Raw genomic sequence first — 19,364 nt, 5'->3', positions numbered from 1 at the left:
CACGGTCGTGTCATGTAGACACGGCCCAAGTATCTCCCTTCACTGCACCATAAGCCTGGCCGTGTGCAACACACGGCCATGCTCTGTTTTGCTCTAATTGACACTTCTCCTCCTTTCTAGCTCTTCCAACACTCCCATGCCCATGAAGAAGTCATGGCCAGCTCATGGAAGTAAAATTTCAACCTGAAAACAAAACAAAAACCAAGTAAAAATACTACTAATGAACAATAGAGACATGAAGTGAAACTAACTAAAAAGTCAATCCGGAGGACGAGGTTCAGAAAAATACAACCTTTGTTTCTCCTCCAATTTCATACCGTGCACATATTCCTTCAACCGTTGGTCATTTACCTTAATCAATCCAAGATCTTTATTCCCAATATCTACCACTCCAAAAGGATAAACCTTTTTAACCTCGAACAGACCTGCCCACCTTGATTTAAGCTTTCATGGAAAAAGCTTTAGCCTTGAATTAAATAATAAAACTAGATCTCCTTCCTTGAAACTTTTGCGGAGAATGTGTTGATCATGCCATTTCTTTGTCCTTTCCTTATAAGATCTAGCATGTTCATAAGCATCTAATCTCAATTTATCAAGCTCATTCAACTGAAGCTTTCTTTTCTCCCATGCTTCCTTGAGATTCATGTTTAGATTTGTAATTTCCCAATAAGCCTTATGTTCTAATTCTACTCGAAGATGACAAGGTTTTCCATAAACTAGCTGAAATGGAGTCATCCCAATAGGAGTCTTGTAGGTAGTACGATATGCCCATAAGGCATCATCTAGCTTCAATGACCAGTCCTTACGTGAAGTAGATACTGTTTTCTCTAGTATGGGTTTAATTTCATGGTTGGAGATTTCAGCTTGCCCATTAGTTTGTGGATGATATGATGTTGCTACTTTGTGGCTCACTCCATATTTTCTAAGTAAATTCTCAAACTGTCTTTCTATAAAGTATGATCCACCATCACTAATGACTGCCTTAGGCACACCAAACCTTGGAAAAATTATGCTTTTAAACAATTTGATGATTGTTCTCGCATCACTTGTAGGAGAGGCTCTAGCTTCTACCCATTTGGATACATAATCCACTGCTACAAGGATAAACCTATTCCCATATGAAAGGGGAAATGGCCCCATGAAGTCTATTCCCCATACATCAAATAATTTTACTTCAAGTATGTAATTCAATGGTGTTTCATTCCTCCTAGTAATATTTCCAGTCCTCTGACATTGATCACATGATTGTACAAATCTCTTGGCATCTTTGAATAGAGTTGGCCAATAAAAGCCTGCTTGAAGGATTTTTGCTACTGTCTTAGAACTCCCCAAATGCCCTTCATAAGAAGAAGAATGACAATGAAATAGGATATCCTTGACTTCTTCCTCAGGTATACATCTTCGATAAATCACATCATTGCATTTCCTATAAAGGAGGGGTTCATCCCAAATATAATTCTTCACATCTGAAAAAAACTTTTTCTTTTGTTGATTGGAGAAATTAGGGGGTATGACTCCGCTCACCAGGAAATTTACAAAATCTGCATACCATGGTATTTTAACACTCGATAAGGCTAGAAGGTGCTCATCAGGAAAAATATCATCAATAGTAAGTCAAAATCCGCATCCTTTTCCTTATTTTGCCATACTCTGGATAAATGGTCAGCCACTACGTTCTCCGCTCCCTTCTTATCTCTAATCTCGAGGTTGAACTCTTGAAGCAATAAAATCCATCTGATAAGCTGAGGTTTAGCATCTTTCTTGCTTAGTAAATATCGGATAGCTGTATGATCAGTATAAACTATTACCTTTGAACCCACCAGATATGATCTAAACTTATCAAATGCAAATACTACGGCTAGGAGTTCTTTTTCGGTAGTGGAATAATTCACTTGAGCTGCATCTAGTGTTTTACTTGCATAATGTATAGCATGTAGAATCTTATTTTTTCTTTGTCCTAACACTGCCCCTACTGCGAAGTCACTTGCATCACACATTATCTCAAATGGAAGATTCCAATCCGGGGCTTGAATTACCGGGGCTAAAGTAAGGACACTTTTAATTTTACTAAAAGCCTCCATGCAGTTTTTGTCAAAACAAAATTCAACATCCTTAATTAGTAAATTTGTTAAAGGCTTAGCAATTTTTGAAAAGTCCTTGATAAAATGCCTATAGAATCCGGCATGCCCTAGGAAACTTCTCACTCCTTTTACATTAATCGGTGGGGGTAATTTTTCTATCACTTCTACTTTAGTTTGATCCACTTCAATCCCACGTTTTGATATTTTATGCCCCAGAATAATTCCTTCTTTAACCATGAAATGATATTTCTCCCAGTTTAACACTAAATTCGCCTTTTCACATCTTTGAAGAACTGTAGAGAGATTAGATAAACAAGTGTCAAAGTCATTCCCGTATACCGAGAAATCATCCATGAATACCTCCATAATTTTCTCTATTAAATATGAAAAAATTGCCATCATACATCTCTGGAAAGTGGCTGGAGCATTACAAAGCCTAAATGGCATACGACAATAAGCAAAAGTGTCATAGGGGCATGTGAAAGTAGTCTTCTCTTGATCTTAAGGATGAATTGGAATTTGAAAAAATCCTGAATATCCATCCAAATAGCAAAAATACGAGTGCTTAGCCAATCTCTCAAGCATTTCATCAATAAAAGGTAAGGGAAAATGATCCTTTCTTGTTTCTTTATTCAACTTTCGATAATCAATACACATTCGCCACCCCGTTACTATTCGTGTTGTAATCAGTTTATTATCCTCATTTTTTATAACAATCATTCCCCTTTTCTTTGGGACTACGTGTACTGGACTCACCCATTCACTATCTGAAATTGGATAAATCATCCTGACATCAAGAAGTTTGAGCACCTCCTTCTTTACTACCTCTTTCAAATTTGGGTTTAACCTCCTCTGGTGCTCAATTGAATTTTTATAACCCTCCTCAAGTAAAATCCTATGCATGCAAAGGGAAGGACTAATCCCTTTTATATCATCAATAGTGTATCCAATTGCTTTTCTGTGCAGCTTTAACTCTTCAACCAACCTCTGTGTTTCAGACTCAGTTAGACTAGCATTGATTATAACTGGAAAAGTGGAATTTGGTCCGAGGAATTCATATTTTAGAGTTGATGGCAATGGCTTAAGCTCAGGTTGAGGTGATACGGTCTCTGGCACAGTTAGCTCTTGCTCTATCAACTTAATCTCTTCTTCTTGGGATGTTTTCTCCAAATCTTCTTCATCTTCTAGAAAAGTATCATCCCCTTTCTTCTCCTCCATTGAAACTGCCTCTTCATTGAATATTTTTAAAAGAGACTCATAACACCAAGGCAATAATACTCGAAGATAATTCTGATTCAGAGTAATTCCTTTCTACCCATTTTCCTTTTCTTCCACTGTATTAGCCGTTAGAATTGCATCATTTTGTCCTGACCAATCATTAAAATTTGATGCAATCCTGTAGATTATCCCACTGGCTTCCTCTAATTTTTTCTTAAAAAAAGATCCTCCAGAGGCTATATCTAGTTGACTCTTATTTGGAGAGAGAAAGCCCCTCATAGAATAAGTGCATAATCAACCATCCCTCAATACCGTGATGTGGACATAACCGTAGAAGAGATGAATATCTTTCCCAGGCTTGATGTAGCTCTTCCCCAGCAAGTTGCTTAAAATTTAGAATTTGACTTCTCAAATAAGTAGTCTCCTGCCCAAGAATCTCTGCTCTAACTCATCCCAGGTTTTAATACTTTGAGATTTCAGGGAATTATACCATCTCTTTGCAGCACCTTTCACACTAAAGGAAAAAACCAATAGCTGTATAATATCAGATGAAATATCCTCATATTTTAAAGTATAACAGTATCTATAAAATTCCATGAGATGTGAGTAAGGGTCCTCAATCTCTAGGCCCCCAAACTGGACTTTCTGAACCATTGAAATGAAGGAAGGTTTAAGCATAAAATTTCTTGCTTGAATTTCAGGGTAAACAACTGGTCCTTGTCCCTTGGCAGACTTGGGGCTCCATAATCTCCTAATGACCTGAAAACCATTTTTGGTGTGCAAAAGAAAAGAGGAACAGGAGATACAAGTTACAGTTACCGAATTCAAAAAGAATTAGGAAGGTCACAAAGGAATTGTGAAAACAGAGATATGTTCACGAAAGAAAGAGAAAGAAAAAGACTAAATCAAAAGAAAACAGAGAAAAGATTAGACAAGATATTAGAATCAAAATGCAGAATTAGAGTTACAACAAAAAGAATTGACAAAAATGTTATACAAGAAAGGAAAAGCCTATGAAAATAGAATTCTAACAATTAGTTACAACTATGCAAATGAAAAGAAAAGAAAAGTTATGTTTAGTTTAACTCAATTGATAATTCCTAATGTTATAGCACAGTCCCCGACAACGGCACCAAAAACTTGTTGACCTCCGCAAGTGTACGAAAATATCGCAAGTAATATAAAAGATTATCGTATCCACAGGGACTGGAATAAGCACTAAGAATATCTCAAAATGAATTAGCTAGACAACAAATCAATGGATTAACAAAGTCTAGGTGTAACTATGAAAAGTAAACAAAAGAATGAAAGAATAGGCAACAAGAATAAAGGCAATGATAAGGGATCTTCTAGGAGTTTTGGTTTCTTTGTAAGATTATTCAATATAAATGATCTACCAAATCCTTTTACTCAATTATCCATCATCTGTAGAAGGTTGTCGGTTCTCTCTTGTAATCGAGAACCGACCTAGGACTGAAATCTATACCTAGATTGATCAATTAGGAATGAATCTATGTTGTCCTTACACGAGCTTGCCTGTCACGAGCGTCCCTCAGAAAATCAACATAAGAATCCATCACTCATCAACCCATCAAGAGATAAGGATTAATGCATAAATCTATCCTACCCTCTTGAAATGCCTAATTTCCCCTTCAAGATAATCCCTCAAACGTCCTTACACGGGCATGTTCCTATCACGAAGATCCCTCAGAAAATCGAATGAAGAATTACCCTTACAAGATCCACAAGATTTCCAAATATTCAATCAAACATGGTAATTAAGCACAATCACAACATTCCACACAAGATCAAATAAATACAAAACATGACAAAATCATAGAAATGGGAAATTGGCATATCCACAAGAGTTTTACATCAAGATTTCCTTCCAAATACTCCCTCCATCCTAGAACAAGATATCTACTCCATGAATCGAAGAAAGAATCCGAAAGAAACAAAGATTACAAGCATTTCTAATCCCTCAAATCCAAGAAAGAAGAGAAAGAAAACTTATCTACGGAGAAGAATGGTCTTCGGATCCAATCCTTCGATCTTGGAGTCGAATCGGTGAAGATTTCCCCTTAGATCGCCCAAAAATCCACCCAAGAATGGAAGGAATCGCACAAATCTTCCTTTCTCCCAAAGGGGAGAAGATCCCCTTTCAAATCTTGAAGGAGGTCTTATATAGAAGAGGGGTTTGGGCGCCACACGGCATCGAGGCACGACCGTGTGAGATTCACACGGCCTGCTCCACTCTCTTCTCTGCTAACCTCACACGGCCGTGTGAGGTACACGGTCGTGGCTTGCCTCTATCAACGCCTCCTTTGCACGGCCGTGTAGATCCACACGGCCTGCACTGCCTTCACCTCTGGAAACCTGGCACGGTCGTGTGGTGAACACGGCCAACACTCTCCTACTCTCTAGAAAATTGACATGGTCGTGTGGTGTACACGACCCAGGCCTCCATGGGCTTCAAAACCTAGAACGACCTTGTGAGGTTCACACGGTGCAGCTACACGACCTCTTATCCTTACACGGCCTGGGCAACCCCCCATGGAAGGGCCGTGTAGGGTTCAGGTGTCATGGCTTCCTCCATCGCTTTTCTTGCAGATTTGACCTTGAACACGCATCTTTCACCAGATTCGACTCCTGCGTACAAAAAATGCACAAAAGTAGATCTCCGAACAAAGAGAGTAAATATGATAAAAAGGAAAGCTGAAAGTATGAAAATGCATAGATCAAGCATGCTCAAAGTATGTGAATGTGCATCAAAACATGCTAATAAGTGTATACAATCTATGCACATCATATTCTCTACTCCATTGGACTCTGCAACTCGAGATTCGTGAAGTTCAAAAGTAGAAAACAAATTTTCTAAAGTACTTACCTCAAAGTCCTTAGAGATGTAGTATGCATCTACTATGGACGCCCATTCTGGATCTCTGGGGAAGGCGTTGAGCGCGTACCGGATCGAGTCCCTGTTCGTTACTTCTTCTCCAAGGTTGCTTAGTTGAGTTATTAGCTCCTTAATCCTTGCTTGGAGTTGCACTACCTTCTTGCCTTGGTTCATCCGGAGGTTCGTAAGTTGAGTCCCGAGGATATCGCATCTTGCAAGCTTCGCTTCGGATGTACCTTCGTGAAGCTCCAGGAATTTTTCCCAAAGGTCTTTCGTGGAGTCGTAGCTTCCGATCCGACTTACTTCTTGCAGTGGCAGTACGCTAAGCAGGTAGAACTCTGCCTTTCCGTTGGCGACAAAATCGGCTTGCTCCTTCTTTCTCCACTGATGCTCTTCTTTGTCTTTCGGAGCTTCAAAACCATATTTCATAATTAGTAAAATATCGAAGTCAGTTTTAAAAAATACATCAATCCGACGTTTCCATGTCGCAAAGTCTCCGTCGAACTTTGGGGGTGAATGCTTGTTCCGGCCATTGTCTTGATCTTTGTGCTTCAGTCGGCGGTTAGTCCTTCTGAGGCGATCTTGCTCTGATACCAATTGTAGGTGCAGCAGAGGCCGACAAAAGAGGGGTGATATACCTGAAAAATTAAAACTATACCCTCCTCGGATCTTCCAACTCAAAAGTGCAATAGCAATAATAAAATAATAGAAATAAAGAAACAGAAATGAAACCGAGACTCAGCAGTTAACATGGTTACAACCAAGAGGGTTGTTAATCTAGAACGATGAAAAGCGCACTAGAAAAAGTCTCCTTTACTAAAGGCGGAGAAGCCTTTTACATTCTAATAGCTCAGAACTATTGCTAGAATTAATTACAGAGTTGATTGAACAAATGATTAATAATTCCTAGGTCCAGGGGTCCTTTTATAGCCCTTGGAAATTCTATCTCGGATGTCCAAGGCGCCTCCAACAGAGGTCCAAGGTGCGTCCATCGAGTAGGCGGATAAAACTTTATCCGAAACGCAAATGGTCACATTTGACCTATTGAAGGCACCTTCATCAAGTCATGAAGGCGCCTCCATGTTGAGGGCGCCTTCATGCTTCATGAAGGCGCCTTCAAGCTGGTTTTCCAGCTTTTGCTTCTTTTCCAGTTCCTTTGCTTTGACTTCCGATGCTCTGATAACTTGGGTGATTTCGGCCAACCGAAATAGGACTCACCCGAACCCAATTTCTGGCCTTCTCCTCGAGCAGCCTTCCTCCCCGGCTTAACGTCCCTCGAACACCGCACACGTTCTTCTCGCCCACCGGTGTACTCTTCCGCAGCTCTCTCTTCCTTCGGACCCACCGAGCCCGTCGGCTCCCTTCCCGTGCCGTCCTACTCGCTAACTGCATCTTCCGCTCAACTTTCTGCGCTCCTGCACACTCAGACACAGGGATCAAACACAAAGCAGGACCTAACCAACTTGGTTGATCATATTAAAACAACCACGGGGTCTAACACAATGTTGGACCTCTCTGTCCAAGATCTAATGAGAATGAAACGCTGGACCTCCTTGATGAAATTGCTGCCGCCCCGCTCGAATTTTTACGATCGGCTGTGAATCCAATCGTAAGAAAGGGGGAATACTTCATGCCTCGAGAGGGAGAGGGAGGAGGGTGGCTAGGTCGGCGGTGGGTCGAATGGCGCCATCGTGATTAACTCCCTTGTGGCATCGGCGTCGGGTAAGAACTCACCCTCCGTCGACATCGGTGATCGACCAAGGAAGAAATCACAAGAGAAGGGCTCGGGAGGAAGGAGCTCGCGCGAAGGGGAAAGAAATAGGGAAAGAAAGGAAAAGAATAGGGAATTAGGGATATACTTAGGGTTAAATTTAATCAAACCTAAAGTTAATTCCTCAATCAACTCCTACTTAAATGGTGTTCCAAACAGGCCTCCATCTAGCCCCACCGATTCATCCCCTCGAAACGAGTCATACAGACTTCGTTTAAATCCCAAAAGATTCCTAAAAATTTCTGAAAAATTCAATAAGATTATTTCTCAAATAATCCTATTTATTTATTTATTATTTGGGTGCCATATTTTACATATTTTGTAAGGCAAAAGTAGCACAAAATGTCTCAAGTGAACAGTGTCGGAGGCACCTTTCAGGCGACGGAAGGCGCCTTGAGCACCGCTATGGAAGGCACATTCGAGAGCTTGGAAAGCGTCTTTAGTCGGATAAATTCCTTGGCCTAGGCAAATTAGGAAATTTAATTACAATAAATTTTCCTTAATTTCCTTGACATGATTTAATTGAGAGAAATAAAATAAAATTTCCCCAATTAATTTCAAGTGGCCGGCCATCATTGGATAACAAAAGAGGACAAGTTTTAATCAACAATTAAAACTTCCTAATTTGTTTCAGGAAATTTTAAAAAATAAAATTTCTCTTTAAAATCTCTTCATGGTTGATAAAAGGAAATTTCTATAATTTTAATTTTATCAACATGTGAATAATTTTTAAAGAAAAAATAAAACATCTCTCCAATCTACAAATAAGGAAAGAGATCTAATCTCTTTCTTTAATCTTTTGTAGATCTTTTACAAGAGAGATATTTTAATTTTAATTCTCTTTAAAATATATCTTCCACATAATAATAAAATTTAAAATTAAATATTTTTTTAAATTTATTTTGGCCGGCCCTACTAGCTTGGGTTCAAGCTAGGGCCGACCACCCAATCTCATACCTAGGCCGGCCCTAGCTTGATCCCAAGCTAGCTTGGCCGACCCCTATTGGGTGGGTATAGAAGGTGGGTATAGGTGGGTATAGAACTCTATAAATAAGAGGCTACGATAGGGACCGAGAGGAGGAATTGATTTTGGTCTCCCGATAAAATTAAGCATCCCGTGTTCGCCCCGAACACACAACTTAATTTTATCAATGATAATTCATTCCACTAGAGAACTATCATTGAACTACCGCACCAATCCCAAATTACATTTTTGGGCTCCTTCTTATTATGAGTGTGTTAGTCTCCCTGTGTTTAAGATATCGAATGTCCACTAATTAAGTGAGTTACTGACAACTCATTTAATTAATGTCTAAGTCCAAGAGTAGTACCACTCAACCTTATCGTCATGTCGGACTAAGTCCACCTGCAGGGTTTAACATGACAATCCTTATGAGCTCCTCTTGGGGACATTATCAACCTAGTATCTCTAGGACACAATTTCCTTCTATAATCAACAACACACACTATAAGTGATATCATTTCCCAATTTATCGGGCTTATTGATTCATCGAACTAAATCTCACCCATTGATAAATTAAAGAAATAAATATCAAATATATGTGCTTGTTATTATATTAGGATTAAGAGCACACACTTCCATAATAACCGAGGTCTTTGTTCCTTTATAAAGTCAGTATAAAGAAACGACCTCAAATGGTCCTACTCAATACACTCTGAGTGTACTAGTGTAATTATATAGTCAAGATAAACTAATACCTAATTACACTACGACCTTCTAATGGTTTGTTCCTTTCCATTCTGGTCGTGAGCTACTGTTTATAATTTATAAGGTACTGATAACATCATCTTCTGTATGTGACACCACATACTATGTTATCTACAATATAAATTAAATGAACAACTACAAACAAATGTAGATAATTAGACCAAATGTGATTCTTTATTCATAATGAATGTTTACAAAGCTTAGGCTTTCAGTATACACTCCAACACCTCGAGTAGGAAATTGAGTCCGACTCAGAATCAGATGAAGAAGAGAAGCTAGTGAACATAGTAAGGAAAATGTTCACTAGATGTAAGAGAAACTTCTCTAGGCACGACATGAAGAAGATGTCTAAGTCCACATCCAAATCCAACAACTCAAAGGCGAACATCACGTGCTATGGTTATAACAAAAAAGGCACTTCAAACACGAATGTCCTAACGAAGATAAGACGAGGAAGATAAAGCAGAAGAAGGCACTCAAGGCGACTTGAGATGATTCTTCCGCGGATGGATCGGAAGCAGATGTACCAAAACAAGTATGTTATCTCACGCTAATGGCAACCGGAGACAGATCGGATCAAGAAGATGAGTCTGAATATGAGTCGAGTCACCAATTCACACCTGGTTCAAAGGAACCAAATGAGATAAATTTTAATTATACTATAATTTTTTAAAAAATAATTTTCTCTTTAAATAAAAAATTAATAAAAATTGAGGAATACACTAAACTCGTTCCTAAAAAAAGTAATATCCTTAAAAAATAATTAAGTTTGACCTTCTTAACTGACCATCATGCACATGGATGCTTATCGTTTATCCATCCAAATTTGATTTTCAAAATAAATATTTTCCGGTGGAGCAATAGAAAATTCTGATGAAAACCTGCTATCTTGTCTCTTATTGAGACCGGTTTACTTTTTCTTTGTGTGAATTTTATGTCCTAATCACTTTAAAAAACAATTTATCTTTTAGTTTAATAATATATTGAAAATTAGTCATATATAATTGATACCCGAGATAATATGTGATTAAAGGAGTTGGGATAGTCCAAGAAATCCAGGTATACGGGGCTTGCCGACCCAAGTCCGGGTCCGAATGGAAAGGATTCGATCGAGTTGAATCCGGAAGGAAAAAAAGATTGAAGGAAGTTATTGGGCTTGAGAAACATAAGTTGTTTAACACTTGGGCTTTTGGAATCCGACTTGAAACTGGGTAGTCCTCAACGTCGAAGGCTAATTATCATCATGAGTCAGGTTCAAAATCGAGTAGTGCTCAATTTAGGAGAAGGGGGCAATAAAAGCGGCCAACAATGACAAGTGTTAGTAAATAGGTGACGATTGTTAGTTGTTATAGCATCCGCAACGCTAATGTGTTATAATATTCATCACCTCATCAAAAGATATGGGACCCACTGCTACATATTCATTATAACAACATATCTCTTTTACTCACATCTCTTTTAACATTAATATGAGCCTCACCATCTACTTATTCATCCCTTGTATTAATTTTTTAAATAATATTAAAAATTTTATAATTTAAAAAAGAAAAAAAATATTAAAAAATTAAGAGAGAGTGTGTTCAAAGGTGTTCAAACCATTGAACACCCTCTCTCTTGTCAGCGCGGATCCTCTGGACCCGTTCTGCCCTGGTCCCCCCTGGACCACAAAGTCCATATAAATTGTGCAGATCACGTGTCGCTCACGTGCAGATCCAGCGCAGAAACACAGAAACGCAGAACGCGTTTTCTCGCAGACGCGAACCCCTAACCTTTCTGCTCGCGCTCCCAAACCTCCACCGGCGGACCGTCGCCATCTTCTCGCCCTCAGGAACGCTCCTCCTGTGATCTCCCAGCGCAAAGGCGATGACCCAGTGCTCGCACCACGCAGGAAACGCAACACTGCCTCCTCCGAGCCAGTTCTCCTACTCCTCCACAGAAAACGCATCAGCCGGCGGACCGTCGCCATCCTCTCGCCCTCAGGAACGCTCCTCCTGTGATCTCCCAGCGCAAAACCCAGCCGGCGACACCTCCGTCGACGACGACCCAGTGCTCGCACCACGCAGGAAACGCAACACTGCCTCCTCCGAGCCAGTTCTCCTACTCTTCCGCAGAAAACGCATCAGGCGACGAAATCCATATAGTTTCAACCTCTGCCGCCGTTAGGGCCAAATTGCGGTACTGTTGCCATTCTAGCTTGTTGTCTTCTTCTTCAAGGTTAATTAAAAGGCAAATTTTGCTATTGCTCAAATGCAAATTTTGGTACTGCTGCCCCTTTAGCCCCACATTTAAATATGTTGAACTATCAAGTATCTATTGAATTGCTTAATTTGTGTTTCCCATTTATGCTTATTTGATGCAATTCAAGTCACATGTAATTGGGTTATCAATTTTTAGGATTTTCCAATCTTTCTTTGGTTTGTACAATCTATAGTTTCAGATTAAAGTTCTAGCTTGTTGACTTTTGCTTGATGAAAGTCTAAACATCTTTGATGTCATCTTATACACGCTGTACAATAAAATTTGTTATTAATGTGTTTGCAAAGTTTAGACAATGCTTAAAAGTAATTTCATGCCCCTGGATTATTGCTTCATATGTTTGTTTGATGACTAAGAGGGTATCTGTACACCTCATATTTCAAGTATGGAAGTTCCAAGCTAGTTGAGTGTGTTATGTAACCATGAAACAAGACCAACTCACCTGATCATATGTTTAGTTGAGTGTGTTATTTGCTCACTTGTAGATTACATGACATGGGAGAAAGTGGAAGTTTCTGTGAGCGCTGTAATTCTTTGACAGAATTGAGACATTTTAAGTATGTTGGGGACGGTTGTTAGTTTTTCCGTCGAAATTTGTATGCTTTAGTCAAATTTATGTCTTTTTCATAAATTATTGTTGTTTAGGTAAAACGAAAGAAATATCATGGCAGCCGGCTCTTCATCAGCATCATCTTTCACTCGACGACGCATGGACGACGAGCAATCTGAAGCTCCCCATATATTATGCTATTGTGGGTTACGAACTATTCTTCAGACTTCATGGACGGAATCCAACCCAGGACGGCGATTTTTTTCATGTCCAAATTTTAGAGTAAGTTTTCATTATACGAACATGGTGTTGTGAGTTTCTTAATTATTGAGTTTTGATTAAATTTATTTGAAATTCAGAAAAGAGGATGTGGCTTTTTCTTATGGCATGACCCAGAACCGTCAGAGAGAAGTAAGACAATTATTAATGAGTTGAAGAGGAATAATAAAAAATTAATGTTGCAGATTAGTGAATTGGTGAAAAGTGTTAGCTATGAGGGTGCTGTTGAATATAATGATGTTCTGGATGATGGGAACAACAATCATGTAATTATGCAGTTTAATGACGAAATACGTTCATTGAATAGGAAATTTAGAGTTGCTATCGGTGTAGTTGTATGTACTTGGATTATGATGATGGGGATGTGGTTGATGTAACTTATTTTGTAATGTAACTTGACATTTTGATGTAACTCTAAGTGATGTAACTTGTTTTGTTATACAAAGTGAACTAGTTCTGTTATACTTGTTATAGTGGTTTGTTATGCATTTGTTAATTTGGAGTTATAAACCTTACTAATGAGACTTGGCTCAGTTAGTAGCGTCCTATGACTAGTAGGGTAGTAACTCTTTGGTATCGAGCCCCAGAGTTGCTCTTGGGAGCCACAAACTACAGTGTGGGAATTTACTTGTGGAGTGCCGGTTGTATTTTAGCAAACTTGTTGGCTTGGAAGCCTATCATGCCAAGAGAAGACTAAGGTAGGTTTTTGAGTTGTTTGTTTATTTGGTTCTTGGCATAATATTTTTTAGTTGTTTTCAGCAAAGGCTCTCAGTAGCTTTGATTGGACAATTGCAGAGCAATATGTCGAACTATATCATCTTAAAAATCTATGCACGGTAAAAAAAAATATCGAACAAAGCATCATTGAATAAGGATGGAAAGGATTGAATGGTTAATTTGCTGGGGCTAATTTGCTGTTGCCACGTAAAATGAAGGCGTGACTGATGTTTCTACTTTCTAAAATAAAGCATCAGTTTCTACTTTTTGACATTTCAGGTGTTTTAAACACGATGTTTTGGTTACCAAGTGTACATAAACCCACTAAGCTTTACTAAGAGCATGGTATCCACACAACAACAAAAAGGAACATAACTTGTTCAGACACATTTCAAATCAGCAAGTAAACATGGTTAGTAACAATTTAAATCAAATGGCTATGCAGGTAAGACTGAAGCAAATACGCAACCCATATGAATGTAACACTAACTGGTAACGGGGCATATGGAGCTCAGGGCGAAACAGGTAAAGGAGCATTCCAGAAATTCAGAAAGATACCCCTAACATAATTCAGTTCATTCAAAGCCATTAGTTCAAATTATTATGTGGAAACATACTTTATTTCTAATCTAACATTCATGCATCATAGATGAAAAAGTTATACTAGACACAGCCATCAATTAATTATGTGATATCACACTTTATTTCTAATTCAGCATTCAAGCATCAAATGGAAATGCTACACCAACCTTTTTACTAAACAAATGATCAGGTTAGTTGGTCTTGTTTCATGGTTACATAACACACTCAACTAGCATAAATCCATACTTGAAATATGAGGTGTACAGGTACCCTCTTAGTCATCAAACAAACATATGAAGCAATAATCCAGGGCAATTAACCTCATCGATCAGTCCAAACCTATCTTATATGGCCTAGCTTGCTCTAACTTTCCAGTCAACAAGGAGCAAGTAGCAGCTATTACATTCCAGAAACGACTCTTCCCACATACAACTGCACTAAACAAGAGGAGCTACAAGCCAAGCTATTCCACTAAACAACTGCACTAAACATACATCCTAGCTTGCTCTGACTATCAAGAGAGGTATAGAGCTAATGGAATTGATAAAAAACTGACAATGGAATCAATAACACAGGAACCATTCGTCAATACAAAATTTCTCATGGAACATTTAATCTACAAGAACAACTATCATATCCAATTCCTATATATACATCAAACTAGGATACATCAGGAATCATCAAATATAGCTAACAATATTTTTCCAACAAAAAGTAAACACAACTCCATTGCCAAAAGGGAGATGCAACAATTTAGAAAGTTATGTAAGAGTTCAATCTCAGCATTGTCTTCCTTTTAAGACTCCCAAAGCATTTGGAACCTGTCAAGAAAGGAAATCATATCAATAGATTAACTACCATTTTAAGTGCACATATAAATAGATACAGACACATACGAGATCGTTGATGTCTAAGGAGAGGAGGCCGCAGGAGGTGGTCCAACAAACTGCACAAATGGGAATTGTACCTATAACAATAAACAAAAGATAGATTAGGCAGAAGTTAACATGTTACAGAGTCAGCAAGTTAACAAATGTTCACATCAGGCCTGTGAAAACCATACAAGATCAGCAAACATGTACTACTATTTAAGCCCTATGTGAAACCAAACAAGATTGTCAGTTAAAGATCTCTAAACCATACTTTGCTAATTTCACAAGACACTAAGCAAAATATACAAGTGACTCAACCAAATCAGTTAGCAAAATTTTAATCAGTCATTTTTTCAACAAGTTCTATTGTTAATAAAATGTATATATACCTGAGAAACTTGTGATGGCAATAATGGTGGCTCAGTCATATTGAAACTACCAATAGAGCTACCAATTGTTGGCACAGAATTTATAGGCTAAAACAAAAAAATAAAATACAATCTTAGATAGTTATAACATAAATTATCTTAGATTAACATAAGTAAAATAAACACTAACTTGATGATTGATCTGGTCATATTGTACGCTGGCCACGCTGGAAATAGTTTGATCTGCACTCTGTGTTATACAAAAAAAACAATGATTTAAGTTATTCAAATTTACCAACATATAATACCAAATAAACAAAATTTGTGAAGTTATGGAATAGAAACCATTACAATTGTTGAAGCTTGGTTTGTTTTCCTCGCTGCTTTTCTTTTCCTTGAAATCTTCTCTAACCCACCTTTCAACCTCTTCCTTGACATCGTTTTTTTCTTCATTTTAATCCCTTTCACTCCAGTAGAGTTCCCTTCACCATAATCAAATTCCCATGATGCTTGGCTCACATTTGATTGTTGGACATTTGATTCATTAACTTGTAACTTATCATCCACCATCTTACACAAACTCAACATAGCATCTTTAACAAACTTATAAGTGTCCTCCCTTTCCGCTGCCTTGGTAACAAATTGAACATTCAACCCACACAACTCTTTGTATCGCATGTTTTGAATTAATTTTGGATCCAAACTAGCATTATTGGCCATTGAATCATTAACTTCAAAATATCCAATTTTTGCTTTTCTTGTCCACCTTTTCAATACATACTCATTAGGGATCTTCATGATATTTTTCCATGTAAATATTTTCAGAATATGAGAACATAAAATTCCAGCAAATTCAAATTTTCTACAGCTGCACTCAATTTGTTCACACTTCTTATCAAGTGTAACTATATGATGATTTCTCTTTTTGTGAGGAGTCACTTTATATTTTGTAAATGTATCAACATCCTCAACAATCTCTAGATTGGAATCATGAGATAGACACCACTCTTGTTGAAAACACTTGTATGCCTTAGGAGTATAAATTTCACTAGCATGCTTTAAAATCTCAATTGGAAACATTAAATGTGGAACAGTTGTATTTGATCTGAAATCAGCTTTTAATTCTTCATATCGACGATCATCAAGGAGTCTTTGGAAGTGATTGAAGAAGTCTAGAAACTTGTGTTTATAAGTGACATACTTTTTCACAATACTATTCATGCTCTCACTTCTTTGGGTTGTAGTCATATCCGCACAAAACATTTGTCGTCCATATACCAAAGCCCATTTTTCCTTGATATTGTACATGCGCCTCAACCAATCATTATCTTCAAGTGCATACTTTGCTAACATTATGTTCCATGCTGACATAAAATCTTCCTCTTCATCAAAATCATATATACATGAGGCAAAATCTTTAGCAAAGTCTCTAAACTGAGAAAAAACTTGACTCAAATGTATGGCGACATTTTGATAAATGTGTCAAATGCACAAACGATGATGTGTTTCAGGCCATCTGGAAGCTAATGCTTTTGCCATTGCTGCATCTTGATCTGTAAGAATAGTAGTTGGTTTTTTCTCACCCATAGCTCTAGTTAATGTATCAAACAACCACTCAAAAGTTAAACTGGTTTCATCATATAATAAAGCTGCACCAAAAAGTATGGATTGTTTATGATGATTAACACCTACAAACAACGCAATTGGTCGACCTTCATTGTTCTTTCTGTAGGTGGTGTCAAAGCAAACAACATCTCCAAAATTAGCATAATCAGCTCTCATCTTAGCATCAGACCAAAAAATATTAGTAATCAAATCATCTTCATCAACTTGAATAGCATAAAAAAAATTTGGATCATCAAACTGCATTTTCTGCAAATACTCCAATACACCCCCTATATCCCCAACTCTCATGTTTATTGTTCTTTTGGATCGCAAGTAGTTTTTGTAATCCTCAGGAATAAATCCTAGATTCTCCCTCCCACCTACTTGTCTCACCATAAGATTATGAGATGCTTTTGGGGGGATTCCCACATCACTTGCCATATCAATCTGTATCGCTGCAGAAGAAGATATATTTCTATGACTTCTATAGAGGTGTGTTTTGTTTGGACTTGACAGATAATGATTATGCTCTTTAACAAATTGCACCACAGTAAACTTAGTTTTTTTCCGAATACTAATCTTCATTTTAGCCTCACAACCAAACCTTGTTTCATCACGACTTACTTTGATATAAAGATCTCATTTGTCTTTTCCTCTTTTACGTTGGGCACAGCAAAAAAAAACCCTATCAAGTAATTTACCCGATTTATCCATATGGGTTTTACCTCTCCTTATGCCAAATCCAACCTTTTTAGCATATGCCAAATAAAATTGATATGCATCTTCTTCTGTTTCAAATTCTAGCCCCATTTGTGGTATATCCAAATCTGTTTCAATGTTCAATCCTATAACAACACACAAACAAATAAAAATGTCTAAAAAGGAAAATTCGATATATTGAAGCTCAATACATTCCCAAAGATAAATCTTATTACCTTCATTAATAATATCAAAGTCACCTTCCCAACTATCTTCATTTCCTTCAAAATTCAAACGATGACAACTCGTAGATTCACCATCCATGATAATTACTTTGATCCTACAATTTTTTTTTTTTTTTAATATTATATTTTAGGACTAAAAGAACAGTGACAAATTAGCTCTACAGTATAGTTATGGGTGTTTGGAAGTCACCATCTACTCTATAGGAAATTAAGAATGTGACCATTAATAATGTTCGTATTTACAAATTGATCAGTTAGATTTAGTGGACAACATTCATCAAGCAAACATGTGACTTGAATTGCATCAAATAAGCATAAATGGGAAACACAAATTAAGCAATTCAATAGATACTTGATAGTTCAACATATTTAAACGTGGGGCTAAAGGGGCAGCAGTACCAAAATTTGCATTTGAGCAGTAGCAAAATTTGCCTTTTAATTAACCTTGAAGAAGAAGACAACAAGCTAGAATGGCAACAGTACCGCAATTTGGCCCTAACGGCGGCAGAGGTTGAAACTATATGGATTTCGTCGCCTGATGCGTTTTCTGCAGAAGAGTAGGAGAACTGGCTCGGAGGAGGCAGTGCTGCGTTTCCTGCGTGGTGCGAGCACTGGGTCGTCACCGACGGAGGTGTCGCTGGCTGGGTTTTGCGCTGGGAGATCACAGGAGGAGCGTTCCTGAGGGAGAGAGGATGGCGACGGTCCGCCGGCTGATGCGTTTTCTGCGGAGGAGTAGGAGAACTGGCTCGGAGGAGGCAGTGCTGCGTTTCCTGCGTGGTGCGAGCACTGGGTCGTCGCCTTTGCGCTGGGAGATCACAGGAGGAGCGTTCCTGAGGGCGAGAGGATGGCGACGGTCCGCCGGTGGAGGTTTGGGAGCGCGAGCAGAAAGGTTAGGGCTTCACGTCTGCGAGAAAACGCGTTCTGCGTTTCTGTGTTTCTGCGCTGGATCTGCACGTGATGATTGTTGGTTGTTGGATCAAAATAGGTGTTACTAAATAAGTGAGTCGTAATAAAGATGATTGTTGGTTGTTGGATCAAAATAGGTGTTACTAAATAGGGAATTAAAATATCATAATGACTAGCTGAAGGATATAAAATGGAATGGATAATTGAAGGGAAGGATTTGATTTTCTCACTAATGTGCTCGTCCAGTTCACATCATCTCTAATTTCTCTTTCAAAATGTCTCACTCAAGCATTGGACGAACTATGCTGGGATAAGACCAGCGCACTACATGTTAAACTTAGGCAATAATTTATTCATTGAATCGGCGACAACAAGGAGCGCTCAGCTTCAAATATACAGATAGTATTGTATTAATAATAAAATATATTAACTCAGTAATATAAAGATAGGTAAATTTTGTTGGCTAGAATCTGATCAGTTAAAAATTTTTATCTCCCAATTATAATGCATGTATATACATGTAATTAATATCTATATATGATATTACTAAAATATCAATGTATATATTCTGGGTAGTCAGATTCTGACTA

At 38.0% G+C, this 19,364-nt stretch overlaps 1 protein-coding gene across 3 annotated transcripts; it reads right to left on the bottom strand.

The window, feature by feature from the left end:
* Window positions 1-14,668: 14,668 nt before the first annotated feature.
* LOC122014483 (protein FAR1-RELATED SEQUENCE 9-like) lies at window positions 14,669-18,840 on the bottom strand. Of its 3 annotated transcripts, none has more exons than XR_006120686.1 (5): window positions 18,352-18,840; window positions 15,510-15,569; window positions 15,341-15,427; window positions 14,976-15,046; window positions 14,669-14,900 (listed from the first exon to the last, which is right to left on the bottom strand). XR_006120686.1 is itself a non-coding variant. In XM_042570716.1 (5 exons), exons 1-4 carry the CDS (start codon window positions 16,688-16,690, stop codon window positions 14,990-14,992), a joined length of 1,224 nt encoding a protein of 407 aa, XP_042426650.1. In that variant the 5' UTR covers window positions 16,691-18,332; the 3' UTR covers window positions 14,669-14,900; window positions 14,976-14,989. The 3 variants fall into 3 exon arrangements, 2 of the variants coding, with proteins under 2 accessions (XP_042426650.1, XP_042426651.1); XM_042570716.1 differs by lacking the exon at window positions 18,352-18,840 and adding an exon at window positions 15,671-18,332; XM_042570717.1 differs by lacking the exons at window positions 15,341-15,427; window positions 18,352-18,840 and adding an exon at window positions 15,671-18,332.
* Between the last annotated feature and the right edge of the window lie 524 nt (window positions 18,841-19,364).

Source organism: Zingiber officinale, chromosome 8B (genome assembly GCF_018446385.1).
Source record: "Zingiber officinale cultivar Zhangliang chromosome 8B, Zo_v1.1, whole genome shotgun sequence".
NCBI classification, from domain to species: domain Eukaryota; kingdom Viridiplantae; phylum Streptophyta; class Magnoliopsida; order Zingiberales; family Zingiberaceae; genus Zingiber; species Zingiber officinale.
The sequence above is the reverse complement of the archived record's forward strand: the minus strand, read 5'-3'. Positions and strand labels throughout refer to the sequence as shown.